A 24042-nucleotide genomic window follows, 5' to 3' on the forward strand; every position below is an offset into this window, starting at 1 on the left:
AGCAAAGGAACTGTCTCAATTAGTTTGAATTACAGATTTTGCGCTGATTTAATGTTTGGATCTTGAAGTTCACTGGCTTGAAGTTTTACCATTAATCTTTCTTAGCTTTAGATCATTGTTCCCTTTTTAATACATTAGACGATTACTCTTGCTTTCACTATATGTTCTCATCTCCTCAGCGATTGCGATACAACGTGTGGAAAATGTTTCGAAATACTCCTTGCCATCTCTTAAAAATTGTCTCCGGTAAAAATAGAAACGGTAAGAAAATTGAGCACCTTGAAAATTGACGTGAGTTGTGTTAACATGTTTTAATTGAGAGGGTATTAAATATTGTCAACTTGAAAAATTTAATGTGACAGCTATTTTGCTTACTTGTCCTTTATCTAATAATTATTGAGCTACCTATCAAAATTTCCTTTGTTGCATATTTTGAAATTGGAAAAAAGTGTAATTGAATTATTTTTTATATATAAACTTATATAAAAATCGTATTTAATTGCTTATGTGTGCGCTTTCGCCTAATTTCCAAAAAACCTTATAACTTTGCCTAATAGCTAAAAAAAATGCATTCGCTCAACTGTGTTTGTGCTTAAAATCACATCCAAACAATTAAACTATTTTCGAAAGTTTCTGAGAATCGTAATAAAAACTAAAGCTGCCTTTCAGAATGAAAGTTAAGTTTCATTCAGTACTTTTAGGACGTTCGTCGTAAATTAGGCGGCAGAAAAGTATTTGCGGTAAAGTACAAATCGTGCTGACGGATGTTTCTTTTTGAAGAAACCTTTAGATTTCCTTCTTCAATTTTTGAGAACAAAAAATGAGCACAAATACCGACGCTATTCTTGTTTTTTTTTTATAAAAAAAACGTATATGACCAATGATATTATCAATGCTACTACTCATCATGTCAAATACGGGTTTTATTGTGTTCTTTGATTGTTGCCATCATAAACAAAATCTACATAGGGGTAATACAATAAACAATTGTTTTTTAAAATGGTTTCTGAGCACTTCTGAGATAGTGTAATAAAATAATCAATCTCTTTTTGTTTAAAATTTAATACGTTGTTTTCTTGGCTGAATTTTTAGGAGCTGGAATTGTTTCGGATAGTTTTTTTTGTTGCCGTAACCTCATGTCACTCTAATTTCCCTATCTAAAATATAAGAGAATTATTCTTAAATTGATTATGTGTTGACTTCTGTTCGGAAATGACAAAACAGCATCAGGAAACACTTTCAAAATGCTCCCTTCCATCTATAGGAAAATATCATTTGGCAACAATAGAAACGGTACAAAAAAAATGAGCTCCTGTGAAAGTAGTAAAAAATGAAAGCTTTTGGTCTCATTATTCTCTTCAACTGCCGGGAACATTAATCTAAATGCAAGGCTAAATCAATCTAAAAATGCCGGGAACATTAATCTAAATGCAAGGCTAAATCAATCTAAAAATGTAGTCGCAAAAATCCCACTGAAAATATGTGCGGAAAAGTTATTGGTCGGACGGATAAACGTTTCAATCGTTAATCTAGCTTTCACTTTGCTTATAGTTAGATTAAAAATTGTTCTTTGTCAGCGACTTACTGTCAGTTCTCCCGTTTCTAGATTCGAAAACACACCCGAGTACCGCAATGATATCGCTTTGCTCAAATTCAGAACAAAAGTAGTCAAAACTTTTTTTTGTGGTTTACGTTGTTGTAAATATCATTGACAAAAAAATTCTGTGTATCAACCAAAATGAGATAAATATACAAATTTCAAGTGCAAGTTTGCAGAAACTGACTACTTTTTTAAACAAGATATCTCCAGCATTGATGGAAGAGTTTTCGAACTTGATTCTGCCAATATGCACGGAGCCCCTGGAATTGCTGGAGTTGGGAAGAACACCGCTTGGCTTCTCTGGGTTTGGAACACTTTCCAGGACTTATGAAAGGTTTGCATTACATTGACATTACCTTGTTGCTAACAGTTGCACTTTAGGATTGCACGATTAAAATATGGTAAAAGTTTGCATGCCGAGTCATTGACTTATTTTTTGAGTCGCAGCTATTAAGATCTTCATATGATTTTCATTTGATTCCCGGGTCGAAATGTCGATCCTTGCCGTTTCAGCTTTTAAGTAAAAGATGCACTGAAAGCGCTGAAATTAAGTAGAAAAAGCGTGCTGAATTCGCTGAAATGAGCAGAAGGTTTCAGAAGACTTCAGACCAACGCATTTCTTCAACGCATCTTCAACGCATTTCTTACATGGGTTCTGTGCAATTTTCGTAAATTTGCTGCATTATTTTTTGGCACCTTTTTCAGCGCGTTTCCTTCAAAATTTCAGCGCGTCTTTCTCAAAATTTGAGCGCCTTTCCGCGCATATCACAAAAAATTCAGCACCTTTTTCAAATCAGAAACAATTCAGCGCTTTTCACTGCAATTCTTACAAAATCTGAGCAGATTTAAGCATATTTTTTAAAAAGTTTTATTATTTTTTCTGCGCAATTGAAAGATTTCAGCGCATTCATTCGAAAGTGTGCCTGTGTGTGTGTGTGTGTGTGTGTGTGTGTATGTGTGTTTGTGTGTGTGTGTGTGTGTGTGTGAGAGAGAGAGAGAGTGTATGGGTGTGTGAGTGAACGTGTGCGCATGTGTGTGTGTGTATTTATTCGGTTAAGTGTGTGTGTGTTTGTATGTAAGTGTGTAATTGAGAGGACCTCCTCCAGTTTTAAGTGGATTTCAAAGTATTATTATGCAAGGTTTTAGCCCTAAAATTTCTAGCACTTAATTTGGTTTCAGTTCGCTGTTTTAAGGAAATGCACTGACAAGTGTTAAATTTCTTGTCGGCGCATTGCGTTAAAATTCTTCTCAGTGCAGTTACTGAACGAGTTTTGAGGAAATTTCAGCTCATTTATTACAATTTTATCGGATTTGAGTACCTTCAGCGTGTTTCTTACAAAACTGTTCGCAAGTTTAAAGTCAAAAAAGGAGGCTCGTTAATGTTCGTTCGCACATGATGTTCCGACCCGAGCTCATCTACATTTTTGACTTAATTGTCAACCAAATGAAGAGATAGCAAAAATAGATGTTTGAGTTTAAAACAATCTTTACGCAACCTATCTACTAACCGAATTACATAATGCCATGCCTCATTACAGCGCTCACCAGATCTCCCATTAAAAAGACTACAAGAAAAAAAAACAAACAACAAAATTAGCAAAAACAAAAATTTCGCAGGGCAAAAACTTAATATCTAAATTTAAAAGCACCTAGTAACAACGTCAAAAAGCAGTCAGATAAAACAAGAAATTTCGAAAGTCTTATGATTCATTATCTTTTAACTAAATAATCCATGATAAGTTACTAATAAAACCAAAAAGACCTGTATTTGATTAGACTGAGCCATAGAAACGAACTAAAGAAAAACTCGAACAAATTACAAACCATTTGCGAAAACACAAACTTTACCTACCATTAAAATCATTAGCTTTAATATGAATATTATATATTTTTAATTCAATTGTTATTTCTACCAATCGAGCTGAAGGGCTTACGCTGAGAGATTAGGTAAGTTTACTTGGACTACATTTGAAAACTCTTAGGACCTGTTATTACGCGATTGTTCTGAAAGAAGAGAAAAAGAAGCCCAAAAATTGGCCACTTAAAAAAAGGTTTATAAAAACGCATAATGTCCGTCAAACAAAATATCAGTGAAAATAATATCAGTAGATATGTTGTTTCTGAAATACAAGAAATTGGATGGGACCTCTCATTGATGAAAATAAATTACAATTTGACGAAATAAAAACAACAAATCTGAAAACTCGAGAAATATTTGAAGATGTTTGTCATAAACATTAAGACCATTCGCTCTGAACGGACATTTTGGTAAAAACATTCATTCAATCCTCGTTTACAAGCTTATGAGAACTGTCATCAGTTAAAGGGCTACCTAAAGAACAAAAACAATCAAAAATAGCAAATTCAAGAAAAAATTTGAGAGAGAAAAGTGTCGAAAGCAATAGAAAATGAACTTTTTCACTAATAACTTTTCTTTCTTTTCAATTCTATTTTTACAGCCAAGAGATTCCTCTTTTATATCATTATATTTTCCAAAAATCAACAAATATGAACAAATACATTATATCCAAGCATTTTTTTTCGAAAACTTGTAGTATCAACGCCAAAAAATTCATTAGCTTTCGAAGTAAGCTAGTAAATACGCTAAATTATGCCTCGATGAGACAAAAAGTTTGATCACCAATCATATTATATAAGACCTCAATGAGACCTTACAAAAATATATTGACTATGGAAACAACAAAAAAGACAGACAAAAACCAAAAATGCAAAATAGAAGTGTCAGAAGAAAGTGTCGAAGCAATTTAAATCATAAGCTTTTCTCTGAAAAATTTATCTATGATCCAATGAACTTCTTCCCTAATCCGTTGGGAACTATAGGTAATTGGATGATGTGATAAGATTTCAAAATTATCTAAAAATAAGAAAAAGTACCCAGAAATTAAAAAAAGATTTATCAAAACTCGTGTTATTAAAGTTTTGAAACTAACAGGTAGAAGATAAAACCGCCAACCACATTGATTTTGATTGCAGTAAAAAGGAAAAGATTCCTGGCAGTACTGAGACTGACTTACAATTCACAAAAAATAGAATTGGTCAATGTTAAAAAAATTTTCGAAAATTTTTTTTTTAGTCGTTACAGCCATTAAACTCAAAATATTTCAACGGAGGTCTTTTACTACGCTCAGACATAACCCTATGGGCGGAAAAAGATGTTTTTCATGCATAGATTATCAATTGAACATCAAGATAAGTCTTATGACTAAGAGAACAACAACAAAAACAGTCAAAACCAAAGTTTAGCAGAAAACTGCGAGAAGAAAATGTCGAAGCCAATTAAAACATCAGCTTCTCTCTGAAAACTGCATCCGTGATCCACTGAACGTGTTCTCTAAGCCAATAGCGTTAGAATAATATTTGGATAAAGGAATAATATTTGGATAATGCGATTAGAGTTCAAAAATAACCAATAATATGAAAAAAAATCCAATTTTATTTTAAATTTGAAATCTTTTGTCCTTGAAGTCATATAACTAATAGTTAGAACTATATTAGTTTTAGTTACAGTAGAAGAAAGCAAGTGGGTCCTGTCAATACTGAGACTGACTAACAGTTCAGGATAAAAGTTTAAGATTGGTTTTTGATCAAAACTTTTCGAAAAATTATTATAAAACACTTAACAGCCATTGAATTCAATAGCTTTCAACGGAAGTCAAAAAATAAGCTCCAATATGCCCCGATGGGAGAACAGGGATGTTTGTCATGCATAGGTAATCAATAAGAAATCACAACAAAACTAATGAATATGAAAACAAAAACAAAAACAGGCAAAAAGCAAAAATTCAGTAGAAAAGTGCGAGACGAAAATTTTTGAAATCTTGAGACCAGAACTAATTTTAGTCAATTAGGAACACAAAAATGGCTCATTTCTTTGCGTGAAATTTAATTATGAAATACTATTTTTATAGAAAATATCTTAATTTGAAGAAAATTTACACTAAAAGTGAACAAATATCATGTGTTCACACAAAATTTGAATACACGACAATTCTTTGAAACAAACGAAAATGAAAAAAAAATCATTTTGATTTTGAACTCTGCGTTGGACCAGCTTTTTATTGATACCACTCACATTTCTCTGCAACGAATATATCGATCGGCCAAATTTGTCTGAACAAAAAAAAACCGTTTGAGTATATAGTTCCTCCTCCTCCCCCCCCCCCCCCCACCAGTGGGGTCGGAACAATTAAATGGGAAGATCTTTGGGCATCAAATAGCTTAATGGGTTGGGTCATGAATAACAAATAACAGTAGAGCAGGGTTGGAGACTCACAAATTGCAAGAAAAGTTTCTAAATGAGATGAAATGTTTGAAAAATCATCCGATTTCACTGCATTATGAACTGAGATTTTTTGCGCTTAAGTTTTTGAGAATTCAGCGAAGTTTTGCATATTTCAAACACAAGTTTCCAAAATTTTGCTTACTGAATCGATGTGTCGTGGGAGTTTAAGAGTTGGAGTGATTCTTTTCACTGTTTGATTTCGGGTCAATATTCTGATGAATATATGTGTTGGGCAAAACTTTTGGCCATTCAAAATATTCTTTGAAACAACTAAATTAATTTACTTAGCAAAGTTTTGAAATACTTGCAACAGAAGTAAAAAAAATTAAGGCCATTAATTTTATTAATTCATCCACGAAATCTAATACCAATTTGAATAAATCGAAGAACTACTGGTATGTTAGGGAATTCAGAAAGTACTATGTTTTAAAAACTGCTCTTCGTTTCCAGCGGACCAAAGACTTTTGGTAAATTATTTCATTTTTGCTCTCATTGGCGAACAGCCGATTTCCTGTCCAATCTTGTTCTTACGTTTCAAATTTTCTTACTGTTAAAACATTTTGTTCAGGATTTTTGTTGAAGTTTCAAGTATTCAAAACTTAGTATTAATTGAGCTTTCAAAACTTGTTTTTTTAGTTATTTTACTGTTTAAGAATGTCCCTAGCTCGCTATTAGTTCTTACAAAAACACAAACCATTGTAGCCCAAGTAATTCACTGAATATATTCGTGTAATCCAAAGAAAGGTTGCAACCCCATGTAGCCCCAAGAGGTACTTATTGTTCCGACCCCACTTGGGGGGGGGGGGGGGGGGGGACTATATACTCAAATGGGTTTTTTTGTTCAGAAAATTTTGGCCGATCGATATATTCATCGAAAAGAAATGTGAGTGGTATCAATAAAAAGCTAGTCCTGCGTAGGACTCGAAATCAAAAAGATTTTTGAATTTTTTTTTCTATATAAGTTTTGTGTGAACACGGGATATTTGGCATGATTGTTTACTTTTAGTGCAATTTTTCTTCAAATTAAGATAAATTTTTCATATAATATTAATTTTAAATTACATTTCAGGCCACAAAATGAAACAATTTGGAGTTTCCAATAGAGGAAAAGCGATAAAAAAGAATTGTTCTAGTCTCATAGGGAAGTTTACTATCAAAAAATTTTAAATTCTATTTCAGAGCTGTTTTTTTTAAAACTTTTCATATTTCTTTTCATTTCTTGGGTCACCTAGCAACTAGTCACTTTTCATATCTAGTATCCATTAATGAAAAATTTGATTTACAGTCAAATGAAGCCCAATGAACAAACAATTAGTTTTCAAGTAATTGCTGGTGTTTTTTTTTGGCTTCGACTCTGAGTTTTTGTAATTTTAAATGAAAATTTGCTTTTCTTTATGAGGTTTTACTAAATTTTTGGAGTCCTATGCCATAGTCTCGTTGATTAAAAGTGCAATAGGTTTCATAATAAGCATTAAGTGAGCTTATCTAGTGCTTTCAGTGGACAACTAATTGCTGTTAAACCTTTAAAAATGATTTTTCGAGAAATTTGTTTAACATTAACCGATCATTAATTTTTTTCGTGAAATGTAAGTCAGTTTCAGTAAGCAGGCCATCCTTCCATTTTTTGTCAACAAGAATTAATCAGGTTAGCAGTTTTATCTTCTAACTATTTGTTTTATGACATCAATACGACAAATTTGCAAAAAATGTTAAAAAATTTTGGATATTTTTTAATATTGTTTCCTCTGGAAACCTTATAATATTATCCCGATATTGATATCGTCCAATGGCTTAGGATTGATTTTCAATGGATGATGGATAAGGTTTTCAGAGAATAACTTTTTGTTTAAATGGCTTTGCAACTTTTCTCTCACACTTTTCTACTGAATTTTTGATTTTTGCCTTTATTTGTCGTTTTTTTTGTAGTCAAACGACCTATTGTGACGTTTTATTGATTACCTACGCGTGACAATATCCCTCTATTCAAATCGACGCAACACTCCAATAGAGCGTATACAGTGAGTTCTGTTGAAAGCTATTGAATTTAATAGCTGTTAAGACTTTAAAAAAATTCTTCATAAATTTTTTTTTGAAAATTAACCGATCCTAAACTTATTTTTGTGAAATACAAGTAGGACACGGTGATGATAGAAGCCTCTTTTTGTTTCAGCCAAGTCAATCTATTTAGCGGTTTTATCTTCCAACTATTGGTGTTATGACTGCGATTCACGAGTTTTCATATATTGTTTTAGCTTTTGGATATTTTTTTTGTAATTTTGTGTTTTTTGGAATCTTAACACATTATCCTAATATTGATAATTGCATTGGCTTAAAAATGACGTTCAACAGATCATATATAAAGTTTATAGGGAAAAACTTATGGTTTAAATGGTTTCGACACTTTCATCTCGCACTTTTTACCTAACTTCCGGATATTGTCTGTATTTCTTGTTAATTTCATTAACTATGACTAATTTTAATGTCTTATTAAAGACCTATTAATGACAAATATAATTATTGTCTGATCGAGGCATAAATTAGCGTCTTTATTATCTTCCGTTGAAAGCTATCGATTTTCTTTTATTTGACTCAAACAATTCGTGGTTTAAGTTTATTTGTTCATGTTTGTTAATCTTTTGGAGTCAAATTGTTAACAAAACGAATCCCATTGCTGTTAGAAAATTTACTAAAAGCAGAAAGTTCCTACCAAAAAAAAACAATTTTTCTATTGCTTCAACACTTGTCTCGCTAAATTTTTTTTGGTAATTGCAGTTTTTTGCTTTTCATTCTTTAGATACCAATACAAAACTGACGCTCCCATCAGCTTGTGCATGAAGACTCAATGAATGACGTTACCCGAAGCAATCAGTTTACTGCGAATAGTCAAAATGTTTGTGATTATACACGTTTTTAAGTATTTTAAGGATTTTTCAGTTTTTCAGCTTTTGTTGTTCTTATCGTCAACCTGAAACTTAACCTCATCATTGAGAGGTCCCATGTAATCTCTTGTATTTTAAAAATTAACATTTTTGCTGATATTATGACGTAACTGTTTGTTTTGTTTTTTTGGCCAAAATGTGTTTTTTAAAATTTAAGTGAGTGTTGTGTTTTTGCTTCTTTTCCCCTTCCCTTAGCACAATCGCGTAACAACAGATCCTAATGATTTTCAAATACGGCCCAATTGAACTTATCGATTCATTCAGTATAATGTTAGCCGAATTAGTATGAATAGAAATTGAAATTTCTATTTACTGAGTTTTTTTCATCTTTAGTCTGTTCCTATGGCTTAGTCTAACCAAGGACAGGTGCTATTGGTTTCATTATGACTTTTTAGTAAATTTATCAAGAATTATTTCGTTAGAAGCAAATTGTTTTTAAGACTATCGTACTTGTTTGGTTTTAAAAACGTTCATTTTTGAGTTTTGCCTCATTGTTTCTTCTTTTTGTTGACTTGTTACCTAGTCTCATTAATCCCATCTGCTGTGTAGTTAGGAAAAATAATTTTGTGTAGCTAGGATTTTGTCTGATTGTAATTTGAGGTTGTTACTAGGTGCCTTTAAATTAGGATATTGAGTTTTGACGTGAAGTTTTTTTTGTTGCCTTTGTTATTGTTGTTGTTTTTTCTCGTAGACTTTTTATTGGCAGATATTGTTGGAATGAGGCATGGCATTATTTAATTCAATTATCGTCTTGGTTGTGTAACGATTTTGTACAACTCAAACGTATACTTTTGATTATGTCAAAAGTTTAAGTCAAAAGACAGTTAAGCCAAAAATGTAGACGAACGCACATTAACGAGCATCCTTGTTTCATTTCTATTCTGATTATTTGATGAAGTACTTTGTAATTTTCTATGTTGCACACCATCTTTTTTACCTTTTTTAAATAATTCGTGATCTACTTGAACAAAGATATCTTGCAAGCCACCTATTTTTATTTTCCATTGACAATTTAGATGTTTTTATTGTGATATTAAAAAAAACTTGTTCGCAGGTATTCAGAATATCTCTTAAAAGGTTACGGAATTTTGGCAATTTCATTTAGTTTTTTCCAATTTGATTGACAACAGATTTCAATAACTGTTGTTGTCAATTTCTCTTGCTATATTTTTCCATTACACCTCTTATATCTTTGGCCACGACGTTTATTAGAGATTTTTAGCTTCTCTCTGAATTTTTATAAGTTTGAAGCAACCTTTTTATCCGAATTGTGAAATTCATCACAACAGCATTTTATATGTAGTGACCGTGTCTAAATGAACAAAATGATGAATTTTCCCAGAAAGGATTTTTCAGTTCAATTGGCTTTTTTCTATAGTTTCCGAGCAATTCTGTGTTTTTCTGATTAATTGTTAAAACTCATCGTGAACGGTGAAATGTTAGTGCTGCAAAAAGCAAAATGTGGTTTCTGTTTTTGGACCACGTTGGAAAAATTGTTTGCTATGGAATGATCTTTGCAATCGATGACGTTTATTGGTTTACCCTGGTTTAGCCCAAATAAGCAATATTCAAAAAATTTTGTCTTGAATGTTTCAAAGGATTAATTAAAAACCTGCCCATTTTTTCTAAGACATTTTAGTGCTATAGCAGAGTGAACTTTGAAAAACCAATACTGCTAATATTAAACTAAGAAAACAAGGAAGCCTTCAGCAGTGTCCAGAAAATTTGACTATATTATTCAATGCTGGCTTTTTTTAAGAGATTGACAGAAGCCAAAATCCACAGTCATACTGGTGTGACAGGTTATTTCATTTAGGATAACGTAGGTAAAACAGAGATATCAAACTAACAAAATCTGACAAAATGTCCATCAAATATATCATAGGTCCAATAGGAAAAGTTTGTCCAATCCAATTGATTCCCCTTAGATCTGAATGTTTCTGTTGTGTTTTGAAGTACGCAAGTCAACATTCCCGGGTCGAGGTTTTTGGGTGAATTTTGGTAAGAATTGCGATGAATGGGGTGCATTTTTGTAAGAAACCCAGTGATTGCGGTGGAAAAAAAAAATATTTCACCGCATTTCCCCTCATTTCTTACAAAAATTCACCGGGAAATTTAACGCATTTCTTACAAATGTTCACCGCATCGGCTTTTATGGCAAATTAATATAAGAAATGCGGTGAATGCGATTAAAGCGGTGAAAAAAAACAGTTCGCCCCATTTGCCCGCATTCCTTACAAAAGTTCACCGCTAAATTCACCGCATTTCTTAAATTCACCGCATTTGTTTTCCAACGTTTATTGAATCTAATATAAACACACAAGAAATAGCACAGAGGCAATTGACAGTTGGAGCAGTGGAATAACACATTGAAGGGGTGAGAGGTTCAAACCCATGTACAGAAAATTCTGTAAGAATACGCAGAAGGCGGTGAAAATAAATGATTCACCGCATTCACCGCAAAAAGATGTACGAAATAAGGAGTGAAAATTAATTTTTTACCGCATTTCACCGCATTTCTCACAAAAACTCATCGCCAAACCTTGCCGGGGTTCAACTCTGCGTCATCGCCCGACAAGTAACAAAGTAATTATTTATTAGTTCCTCTTTTCGGGCCCTTTTGTGGAACCTAGTTCCAATGATTCCACATGATGGCCATTTCACATCCTCTGTTTGATTTCACAAGATGGTCATTAAACATTTTTTGGAACAAGGTTAATTAAAAAATAGAGAGAAGTAGCGACAAAGCTTGGAGCTCAAACTCAACAATTAAGGTTACTTGATTCGCTGAAATTAAAGTTTCCGACTAAAGTATATTTGCCTTAATTTAATTTTTGTTTGTAAAAATTCTTGTCTTCTAAGGCCATTGGAAACAGAATTAAGGCGGAAAAAACTAGAGTGTATTCTCATCCGCTGGCTTATTCAATATTAATAGATGGGACAATTTAAACGGCCAATTCTCATAAAAACATAAATTAGATCAATGTCTATAATATTTAGTTGAAATATTGAATTGTAATTTTTTTTATCTATTCAAAGTCTTGTCACAGACTTGCACGTCTAAATGCAAGCCCGAACCAAACGCCACGTCAATGTCAATACCAGGCAATTCTGCAGGTCTTATTTCTTTTTCCAGCACTGAGCAAGCCCAATTACAGGTCTTCTAAATCGTTAAAGTCTTGGCCAAGTGCATAACACTTGCAAGTTGATTCTATAGTCAAAACCAATTTGTCAAAAATTGTGATTGAAAATTTTAAAAGTTTTAAATGTTTTAGTTCTACAAATGGCCAACAAGAATAAGGATATAAGGACCTATATAAGTTTTTTTAATCTGATTTCTCGCTCACTGGTGGTATCAAAACCCGAGTAGTCACTGCAATTTCAAACAATTGCATGGGAAGGATTTTTAATTCTTACGCAATTTTTTTCTATTCTAGTAGGGCATTTAGTTGAACGGGCAGATTATTCCAGTCCTCGGGAGCTTTTTTGACGTTTGAGTCTTTGTCTAGTAATTTTGGAGTTAAAAAATAGGTTCCGAGTTCTTTTTTGCGCGTTAAAACTCTAAGTAAGGAATGCGTTCTCTTCTGGTAGTGTAATTGACAGTAGAAGTTCATTTTTCAGTCTCCAAAAGTAGGTCCCTCTTTTCCATTTTAAAAAACTTTCTATAGACAGTATGGAATATATAGTTTCCAATATATTACATTGTTATTGAGTGATTTAATTGTAATTTAAGGCTGATAAACTATTTTGAGAACAGATGAAAACTTTTTCCCAGATGTAAATTACTTCTTCGATTTCTGGTGATCTTATAAGTAAGAGTGTGTCGTCTGCATACTGGACTAGTTCGCATTATTTTTAAAGGTGAAAGCTAAAATTTCTATGAACTTATATATACACATGGGGTAATTGATCTGGGCCTATAATTATCTGGTTCCTCGGGATCCCTTTTCTTGTGAATTGGGGCAAAATGAGCAGATTGAGGATTTCTGGAATTATTGAGCTATAAAAACACATGAGATCTTTGATAACAATTGATCAGGCGTCCTTCAAAGCCCAAGGAGAAATAAGTGACGGCTTTTTGGGTTTCTGTCTGCCCAGTTTTTTCAAAGCTAATGATGCATTCTTGCTCAATGATGAATTGAAGATTATATTTCTCAAGCTTTTTTATTTGAGGAATTTAGACTATTTTTGCCATTTAGATCGTTGAATTTATTCTGTTGAGAAAATTAGTAATTTAATAGTTCGGTATGTTTTTTGGGCCGGCTACGAAGCTACGAAAGACATTTGAGAGTGTTTGATTTTCTCTTGATTTGGCTGAGCTCCGTATTTCGCTAACAAAATTCCAACGTTCTCTGCAGTTTTTAAATTTAGAGAGTAAAAAAAGACTTAATGATTTTATGCATGATTTTTTTTTCAATTTATTAAAGGCTTGATATTCATTTGCTTTTAGAAGAGAATTGCATTTAGTTTCCAGTTCTTTAGTTTTAGTTTTCAATAAAATTTTTCTTGACCTTGTATATTTTGATTTATCGTTCCTTTTTCTCTGTTTATGTAATTCAAGGATTCTTTAACGAATTTCGAAAATGTTTTAAACAATTGACTAAGGTCCTTAGATCGTTAGATGTGCGACCAGCAGGCTCTTCCAAGAGCTTGTTTGATTTTTTTGTGGTAAAAAGATCGGTCATAAATCCTTTTGTAGTCAACACCGTTGCCTGATCTCACGTTTTGTTTTATTATGGATACCTGAGCACAAATATCTGGTAACAAGGGTTGTCTCATTAAAAAATTGCCTAAAGTCGCAATCCAAAACCGTATATGAGTAGAAAACAATAAAAAAAACAGTAGTACTGCCACTCCTTACTCAAGTGTGTGTGTAGGTTCAGTTTTGATGTGAAAATTTAGATCATAAGGTAATAGAGCTCTTTCTATTATTTCTTTCTCACTTTCGTTGGTTAAGTTCATTTTACGCCAACTATTTCGCCAACGTGCCACGACTTTGAGGTTGAATTTTGCCCATTTTCCCACGGTCCTTCAAAAATGATACCAGTTGATACCTAATGATACCATATGTATTGACTGAATTTGGAGCATATTTAGTATCTTGATTACTATGTCCTCCAATTCTACGAGAACTTACTTTGAACGATTTGAGGTCAATTTTTTGCGTTTTCCGGACAAACGTTTGACTATTTATACTTGAATTTAGACTTGTCAAATCGTGCACAAGACTCGCATTCGAACTTGCCAATTTTTGACCAAGACTTGGATTTGAGTGGCCAAGTCTCGGTCAAGACTTGGATTTAGACTTTCCAAATTGTAGCCAAGAAATGGAATTACACTTTTCAAGTCTTGATCAAGGCTTGGATTTTGACTTGCCAAGTTTTCGTCAAGACTTGGATTTAGACTTGCCATTTCTTGGCTACAACTTGAATAGATACTGCCAAGTTTAAAAATGACAAACAGTAATCAAATGAGACTTGTAATAAGACTTGAACAGTACTGAAATGAATTTGGCATATATACGGGAGTCTTGGCTAAGGCAGGCATTCAGACGTGCACGGTTTTGCTCTTAACCAATACTTGCATTTTTACCAGCACCTGTTCTGATTAAGACTTGCATTTACACTGGTAGGTGTAAAAAGTGACATGATCATAGCTCTGAATCAGTACTGATATAGGAATTGTCATTAGACACGCCCAGTAGTGATATTGAATTGGCGTTAGGTCCGGGTCCTTGTTAGGTCCGCGTTAGAACATATACAAGTTTTTCACTGATTCATCTGTTGACAGTGCTTGGGAGTTTCAACAGCTCAAATCGGAGCGTTAAAAAAGGTGGTGATTTTTTTTTGTTTTTCGTCCTGAAAAAATCAACTCCTTGTCTGACGATTAATGCCCTTGCACTTGCAGGATAAAATTACCTCAATTAAAAATTTGGTTCATCAATAAAAGGCACAAGGGCAAAAATTTAAACAAGCAAAACGAAATAAAAGGAAATCAACGGTAGCGGTATCCTTAAAAAATAATGTAAGTTTAGTCAAATTTTTGTTGCAAAATTGTTAAATTAGCCTTTTACGAGAAAAAAACACAATTATATCTAGTCTGTAAGACTCCCCTAGAAAAGTTATTTCCTCCTTTTCCCTTTTCGTTTCTCTTCACGGTGCTTGTATATAGTGCCGCTGTGAAATTTATAGTTTTGTCTCGCTTATTAAGTTCACATGTTCAGATTAATAGGTTCGATTTATTAACTATTTAGAAATTTTCCCTTCAATTTGCAACGCCGATATAACGGTTTGCTCTACCTTCCATTCAAAGGGTCTTTGGCGGTCGAACAAGTATCGCTCATTTAAAAAAAATTGTGTCAAAACTGTCAGCTTAAAAACAATCGTACACTTAAGTCATCAAATAAGACATGGTCTACTAAAGTGGCGATTGTAGGAGACTAGTGTGTGGTGTGAGAATGATGGCCGAATCCGATATCTCCAAATTGTAAAGTTATACCGACAAAGTGTTTCCCCGATTACACGAAAGCTTAAATATTAATTTTGGGTGGTTGTACCATCTTTTCGCCATATCGCATGTGTGAATAATGAAAACACAGGTTTAGGTGCGCGACTCTAGACCGCTCTGATCAGACCATTTGGGTCGCACGCCGGTGGCTTGGTGCGGCCCAAAATACATGGTCTGGGAAACGCCTGAGTCGCACGATGGTCTGGTCAGTGGTCGCACTACAGTCTGATCAGAGGGCAAAGTCGCACTTAAGTCTGCAGTAAACCATTTGAACCAGGGCTTTTTTAACATTTGTGAATAACGAAAGGTTTTGTGAAATTGAAACGAGATGAAATGAACTAAAAGACTACTATTTTATATTGATGCTATCTCATAATCAAGCATCAATTATTTGGTTTCAGCATCCCGAAGAGACCCCATGAAGCATTCTTCTATGAATCAATGTTTGCCTCCATTTCTGTGTCAGGTTTGGAAGTGTGTCGACAGGACAATGTCTGTGTTGACCCCATTTCGTTCGATGAAAAGGTTTTTCTATCTGTTTCTCCTACCAACAAATTCTCTGAGATTTTTGTATTTAATATTATAATTATCTATATCTATATATATATATATATATATATATATATATTATATATATATATATATATATATATATATATATATATTATATAAAAAAAATGAAAAATCAAAACCATGAAAATGAAAGAGAAGCGAACTTTGGTTATTTAATTTCCAAAGGAAACTTAAAACATGGAAGAACGTGTTTATAAAAAGGATTAATGTCAGTGAAATCAAGTTTCTTTCGTTCAATGAAATTAACACTAGGAAAAACGAAATGAAAAACATGAAATCAATTCTAATGCAATTTTGTCAGGCTGCAGAGAACAAGGAAAATAAATTAAACAAAGTAAACAATTATTCACGGGTCGAGGTTTGGCAGTGAATTTTCGTAAGAAATGCGGTGAAATGAGGTGAAAAAAATAATATTCACCGCGTATTTTTTACATCTTTTTTGGTGAATGCGGTGAGTCGCGGTGAATTATTTCTTGTCTCTGCGTTCTCAGTATTCTTACAAAAAAGAATCGTCCCCACACGTGTTCGAACCTCTGACCTCCTGCATGCCCCTCCACTGCTTTGTCCTCTGCGCCAACCTTCACTTATATCTTCTTGTGAATTTAAATCAGATTGAGTAAACTTTGGAAATCATATGCGGTGAATTTTTGTAAGAAATGCGGTGAATTTTTGTAAGAAATGCGGTGAAATGTTGTGAATTAGTTTTTTTTCACAGCATTCACCGCTTTCACCGCATTTCTTACATTATTTCGCCACAAAAATTGATAAGGTGAATTTTTGTAGGAAAGAGGTGAATTATGCGGTGAATATTTGTTAGAAATGCGGTGAAATGCGGTGAAATATTTATATTCACCGCATTCACCGCAATCACCGCATTTCTTACAAAAATTCACCGCATTCACCGCATTTCTTACAAAAAATTACCCTAAAACCTCGACCCGGTTTATAACAAACAACATAATTGAGATAAGGCAATAAACGCCTCAACTACTACCCAGTTTTGAAAAATGAATATCGAACAGTAGTTTCTTAAAAAGTTTTTTTTTCAAAATTTGAGTACCCCAGAAATCAGTTATTAATCTAATTTGAGAACAAAATTTAATCAGATTAAGTTGAGATCACCCAAGTTAGACAATCACAAGCTAAATCAAGAGTGAGGTAAGTCATCTTTTCATTTTCTCGTCAAATTCTTGATCCATTTAATTGGTGTTTAAATTGTCTAAGCCAACACATGCGAAAAAAAAAACATGAAAAAAAGCTAAAAAATGAAAAACTCCAATTCTTCAAAAATTTTCGAAAATTAGTTCTTATGTGTTGGTTTTTCTTCTTTGTTTGCCTCACTTTGGAAGGCAAAAAAAGTTTGCCTTCCAAAGTAAGGCAAATTATTTGCCTTACTTTGAAAATCTCGACAACTTCCCAACAAAAATAGTAGAACAACCAAACATCAGTTCAAATTTTTACTAAGAGAAACCAACGAAATTGACACCAAAACAAGTGAGTAACCACACGAGTAAGATGAGATACAGCAAAAACAAATAAGAGTTCAGCAAATAATTCAAAACATTAAATAATTTAAATAGTTTTTCTTTAGAATACTGCTCAGACTTTTTAACATTTTTACACTAAAGGTCAGTTCCTTCATAAACTCCTTAATTTCGAATCCCAAAAATTCGTTATTCATATATGAAGAGTTCGCAGAAGAAAAACAAATAAAAAATGAAACTACTAAATTTATACTCAGGTTTTTCATTAAGAAGAAACTCAGATTTTTTTCAAAGGTTTTTTTGACACATCTCATTTCTGCAATGAACTATTTCAACAAACAATAAAAACTTTGAGAATATAGTGAGGCAGAGATTTTTTTCAAAACCGTAAAATGTTTGCGAAAAACTTCATTTGAACATAGTTTTGACACAGTAGCAGAAAAACTTGGCAAGACTCAAAAATTTTCCAAAACTATAGCAAAACAAATAGCGTCCATAACTTATCTAAGTGTCTTTATCAAGTGAAAGAAAATTCCCTATGACGACTTCAATCCCCTGTTTCCGAAAATTCCCTATTTACTTATGAGGACTTTAATCAACCAAAATAAAAGACTTGATGGCAGAAATGACAATAAAAAACAATCAGATAGCAAAAGTCACTGATATTTCGTGGAAACAATTATTGTCAGTGTCAGAAAGACTATTCGCTAAAAACTCACATAATTAATTGCGTTCATTTATGACTTCATAAGAAATCAATGAGACATATCATTTCTCTGCTTGCAGTAAAACTTGAAGAATCTAAAAAAATAACTAAAAAATTTACGAAAGCAGATAGTTTCCACGTAATCAATACCATGACTTTAGAGTGAAAACAATATTAATTTTCATTCAGACTACGTTATAAGGACTTTAACAGGACCATTTCAGTATTGACAATGAGTAACATAAAAATTAAAAATGGCCCGAAATAACAAGTTTACAAAAGAAAAAACATAATGTCAAAGTCAAAAAATCATTAATTGCCCCCAGATAAATTCAGACAAAAAATTGATGCGCCACTAAAGCAAATGCATCTCCTTTAGATTACTTTGTACGTAAAAAGCGTTATTTTTTATAGTTACTATACTTGTACAGAAAGTAAAGATAAAAAGCATAAACAAAAGTCACAAAAAAAATCGTTTAAAAAAAGCGAAAAACCTATATCGAAATTCAGACCCGCTCTAATCTAAAAAAACTAATTTGAGACCAATGATAGCAATGTTATCAGTTCACTGCTGCTAAACTGCTAAACACAAAAATGTTAAGAAATAGTAACATTACTGCAAAAAATGAGCACAAATTGAACAAAAAAGGCCATAAGTATGAACATGATCACAGAGTATTGTCCATTACTCGAAAAAATTCAACCCTCGGTAACTCCTCAAAAGGACAAAGAACTTAAAAAAAGTTTTAGTTCTGTAATCTATTTTTTACACTTGATGGTCTTTCTACTGATATCACTCACAACTCTCTGAAATAATTATATCGATCGGCCAATTTCGACAGTACGAGAAAACAAGTTGAGCATAAAAAACTTTACAAGATAGAGACATTTTTCACTAACTTGTGTTCAATTTGTGCTCGTGTTCTTACATATATACTTAGCAGGTGAAAGTTTACGGTCTTGTTTCATAAAATTAGAGAAACAGGTTCATTGACAATAGGAAACTGCCATTTGCGATATGGATGATGGGAGCCCTCTTTACACTTTTGAAAACTGCCAAGGTGATTTGAAGGCAATTTGTCTGTATGGAGTAGCCAGTTACTACAGAAACACGACCGACACTATTACAAATTACGTCAAATGCAATGATGGAAGTTTCTTCGCCAATGTCAACTATTTCAGCGAATGGATCCAGCGAACAATGAATGCGAGTTGAACCAAAGCTCAGTTAATCTCATATCAGCGAAGAGAACTTGCATTGTACGCTAGCTTTTTAAAGGTATCAAAACTTAGTGCCTTAGTTTTCACAAAATATCATGCAGTAAAATTTTGCAATCATCCAATGAAATTAACCATAACATTAAATATTACTAATATAGAGTACTATACATGATTTAATTCAAAAAAAAAACCGACAACCAAACCAGTAATGCGATACTTTATATCCAATTTAGTCATTTTTTAAGTATGTACAGTCGTAGGCTGAGGTTGCATACCAACACCGATATGTTCAGATCAAAGAGAAATGTCAGGGTAGTCTTGATGCGTTCAAACTTGACTTGTCTGAAAAATGGATGAACCCACGGGTCACCTAAGTCTGGACATGGACAACTTTGAAATCACTGTAATGTTTTTTTTATGTGAGAACGAACAAATTTTGATGGTTTACTTATTTAGATACAGGACGTTTCGAAAAATAATTTCAAACCGTTTATTTTCTCATGAAAAGATGCTCAAATGATTACTAAAACTTGTGCAAACGAGATAATGGAGGATTACAACAATAATCCATGAAAAAAAAATGCTTTTTTCGGCGCAAATATATCAAGAACATCAATTCTTACTGTCCAGTTTCTTCTTGTACTTCCTCAAATGACTTCCGCAAATCTTCAGACAAACAGCTAAACATCGACAGAGACCGTAAGAAATTGAGAAGGACTTTCAAGGAGAGAGACAATAAAATTTATCGATAACTTTGAGGTAAAACACGGAGCCTGGGTAATGTGCGTTCGCACACATACTGTACCGACATTGCTCATCCAAGTTTTGATTTAATTGTCTACCAAATGAGGAAGACATAGAGAACTTTCCTAAAAAATTACATATCGTTCAAAAAAACAACTTAATGAAAAAAATAAAGCTCAAAAAGGGCCAATGACCCTTGTCATATATGAGAGATCTGCACAAGACGAACATAAAAATCAATTAATAGCAAACATTAATTACGACCAAAACGGGATGTCTATATTAAAAAAAAAAACGCTTAATAATAAACAAAAATGTAATCAGATAAAAATCTGAACTAAACAAGTGAACCTGTATTTAATTTGATAAAAAATCAGAACTGTCAATAATGAGACTCGGTAACAGGTCAACGAAGAAGAGCAAAATGCAAAAAGTTTAAAAATAGGTTTTTCTTTCTGGCAACGACCAATTTCCAATAAATTGGTATCAGCTCGCCTGTCTAAACACGTGAGATTACACCGGACAGGAAGCAACTGAGACCTGTCATTATCCATAATATGTCAGACTCAATAAATTCAATTTAACAAGAAAGCGTTGTCGCAACCTTTAAAAAACATAAAGTATTCGTGGAAAACAATAAATATCTTTAATTGCAGATTTTTTTCAATGCCAATCGGCCAACCACATCACTGTGGTACTGTGGAAGGCAAACAAAAAACTCGGGAATGGACATATATCTAAAAACCACAATTCTCTTATAAAAATGCATAGTACTAAAGCCAAGAAACTATTAGTTGAAGAGAAAACCAAAATATAGATTGGATCTTAGTTCACTAGAAAGTGGATGCGGCCTGCCGTTACAGAGACCAGGCCACAAAACTGACAGAAGTAAGACAAAAAAAGACAGAGCTCAAAAATCCAATGGATTTTTATGACAGATGGAGTCAAAACCCGAAAAAAGCATCAAGAAACGAAATACGGGCGTAACTCAAAATTTTACAAACAACATATTCAATAAACAGCGTGGAACTCATAAAAATAAAAAGATCTTCTAAACAATTAAAAAATTTTAAAGAAAAAAATGGTTGCGTCTTCTTTGCTTTTGATTGTCATCCTTGAAAGAGGTATTTATGAAAAAGATAAATAAAAGAATTGCAAAACTGACCAGAATCGAAAACTCACAAAAAACTTATGAAAACACATTTCTAAGCTTTAAAGCTGTCAGTGAAAACAAAATCGACAGAGCCAATTTTATATAGACAAAAAAACTGATGAGCACTGTCATTAATGAGACTAGATTATTTGTTAACAAAAATGAGAACAAATATTTGGAAGTAACAAAAAACTTTCTTTTAAAAAATTTGATTGAAATTTACTTAAACCGTTAGCCATAAACCAAAATCAATAAATATATTGATTCAAACAACCGTAGAAGCTATAACAGTTTTTACGTGTTAGGAATATGCCGTACGACAACAATGAAAAACGACAATTAGAGGCCGAAACAAAAAAGTTTATGGTTTTGCGAGAGAAAGGTTTCCCAGACGCTAAAACTGTAAGCTATTCAAACAAATCCTTAAAATTGCTCTTTCACGCAATCCTTCAATGCCAATTGGAAATATTTTTCAATTCAATCATTCAAAAGCGTATGAATTACAACCTCAAATATAGGCAACTATTCAAAAAATCACAAACTTTTTCTCGAACTCGTTGTAAGAAAGCCAAGAAACACTCACTAATTATATATATATATATATATTATTTTTGCAAATATAAAGATTATTTTTGCAAAAATTTGAGAAAGTTCTCCCCTGTATATATTGAGACTTAGGTGCATATGTACGGAGAAAAGATTTCAAAAAAGCTGGAAAATCTCAAAACTAAACTGATATTTTCTTAATACAAATATAGTCAAATTCATTAGAAGGATTTGATATCAACTAAATGCATTGCATAGGTTCACCTACTGCTCCTAAAAATCATATTAAATCTTTTGATAAAAAATACAAAGTCATCTGGCTGCAAATGGAATGACAATTAGAGGCAAAACAAAAGGACTCATTTAAAACTAAAGAAAACACGGTGTCAAAGCCATAAAAAATATATGAATTTTTCAGAAGAATATATATATATATATATATATATATATATATATATATATAAATATATATATATATATATATATATATATATATATATATACTCAATTGGCCTCAATTTGTTGTATATGGGACCAGTAATTAATCGGGCATTGATTCGAAATCGCTTTCGTCGTTAACCAACAAAAGTAAAAACAATGAGAAAATATTTTGGGAAATAGACTCAGCTCCAATGTAACCGGAATAATTCGTGATTGTAAGAGTCCAAGTTGTGTCCAAATCGAGCCCTGATTTTGCTGGGCGTCACCAAAATGTGGAATTTTCAAAGATTGAGAGAGCATATGGTGATTCTCTACATCCGCCATATTTAAACAAAGTGGTATAAAAAGCGTATTCGGAGCCAAAAACATTTTTTTCAAATAATTTTAACAAATTATAGCAAAACTGTCGAAAAATTGGTTTTAAAAAAAGCACTAAGAGTAAAAATTCAAAAAAACGAAGAAATTAAAAAATAAGAATAAATAAGAAATTCTTCAACTATTCACAAAATTTTAAATCTCGATAACTCCCTCTAAGAAACGAGAACAGAAATTTTTTTAATTCCATATTCTACGTTGGAAGGGATTTCTATTGATACCGGACTCAACTCTCTATGACTAACATATCAACCGGCCAAAAGTCACTGAACAAAAAAACAATTGGCTCTTAACAATAACAAAACTGTTTGTTCAGAACATCAAGATGCACTCTGATTCACAGGTGTCAAAACTAGTTTAATTATCAGAACAGACTTATCAAATCTTATTGTATTGTAAATCGACGGGTTTTATCGGGCCGAACGAAACCTAACACACAGAAATATTAAATAAAAACGGGTCATTGGAAGATATTTGGGCTAAAAAAAAATTTAACCACCTTCTTGAGTTGTAATTTGTAGATAGTTCGACTACCAGAACGCTGTCTTTCTTTGGCAATTATGCAATTTTGTGTCGTTCTCTGCTACTCTTCCTTGAAATGAAACGATATTTTCACGACACTTTTTCTGTATAACTCAGGCTAAATTTAATTAACATGTGAGACGTTGGGACATAACACAAACTATGTTTAACCGAAAAATGAAATTAACGCTGCAGAATATAACAAACGTGTTACAGATGAACTCAAAGATGAGACCTGATTCTCATAATAATTCAGTACTGAATCCTGGAAGTTTTATTATGACTTTTGCTATGACCAGAGTTCTGATCATGTCATTTACTAGCGGTTCGATGATGAAAGCGGTTCGATCATACTAGCGGTTCGATAATAAAATTGAGAGTGCAATTCTGAACTTTTAATGTGGGCGTTATGAGTTTTCTGTCTTTTTTTTCGAACTGAACGAAATAAAAATTGCCATCACCTGGGATTTGAAGAAAAGTCGATAGGCCGTAGCATAAATTAATTCAGTAAATATATAGTTAATTGAATTACTGCTTTCGCTTGAACAATTGTCAATTTTCACACAGTTCCAATTCGCTGATCACTTTCACACTGTTGGCTTTCTGTGTTAACTTTCAGCTTACTACGAGATATTAGAAAAGGTAATTAAGACATATCAGACAACTCTCGCTGAAAGCTGATTGTTTTTTTTGGTAAGGTTTCCTTTTGTAACAGATTCACCCAACCCCCCCCCCCCCCCCCCCCAGGTTTACTCTGAACCCTGTTCATCATCGCCCAGTCTTCCAGCCGAGAACGAACACCTCATCATCTAAAGCCATCTTGAAAATGGAAATCTTGTAAGGTCAACACAGGTGTTCGACTCAGTGTTCCAGATTACTTGAAACACTACAGCAAATCTGAATATAAACAAAGTTTTCAAAAAACGTG

The 24042-nt window shown here is 32.9% G+C and overlaps 1 protein-coding gene across 1 annotated transcript; it reads left to right on the forward strand.

The window, feature by feature from the left end:
* Positions 1–1615: 1615 nt before the first annotated feature.
* On the forward strand, positions 1616–19507 carry LOC142348520 (uncharacterized). The gene is made up of 4 exons (XM_075399894.1): positions 1616–1664; positions 1801–1934; positions 15751–15874; positions 19113–19507. The coding sequence occupies exons 2-4, from the start codon at positions 1816–1818 to the stop codon at positions 19326–19328; spliced, it is 459 nt and encodes a 152-aa protein (XP_075256009.1). The 5' UTR covers positions 1616–1664; positions 1801–1815; the 3' UTR covers positions 19329–19507.
* The last annotated feature ends 4535 nt before the right edge of the window (positions 19508–24042 follow it).

The sequence above is a fragment of the Convolutriloba macropyga genome, chromosome 10 (genome assembly GCF_964194025.1).
Source record: "Convolutriloba macropyga chromosome 10, txConMacr16.3, whole genome shotgun sequence".
NCBI classification, from domain to species: Eukaryota; Metazoa; Xenacoelomorpha; order Acoela; family Convolutidae; genus Convolutriloba; species Convolutriloba macropyga.

What these genes read in the sequence shown, in the direction of transcription:
- LOC142348520 (XM_075399894.1), top strand. Translation starts at nt 1,816, where the DNA reads ATGGAAGAGTTTTCGAACTTGATTCTGCCAATATGCACGGAGCCCCTG. An exon ending in CTTTCCAGGACTTATGAAAG is followed by an intron (nt 1,935 to 15,750) that starts GTTTGCATTACA and finishes ATTTGGTTTCAG; the next exon opens with CATCCCGAAGAGACCCCATG. An exon ending in CCATTTCGTTCGATGAAAAG is followed by an intron (nt 15,875 to 19,112) that starts GTTTTTCTATCT and finishes CATTGACAATAG; the next exon opens with GAAACTGCCATTTGCGATAT.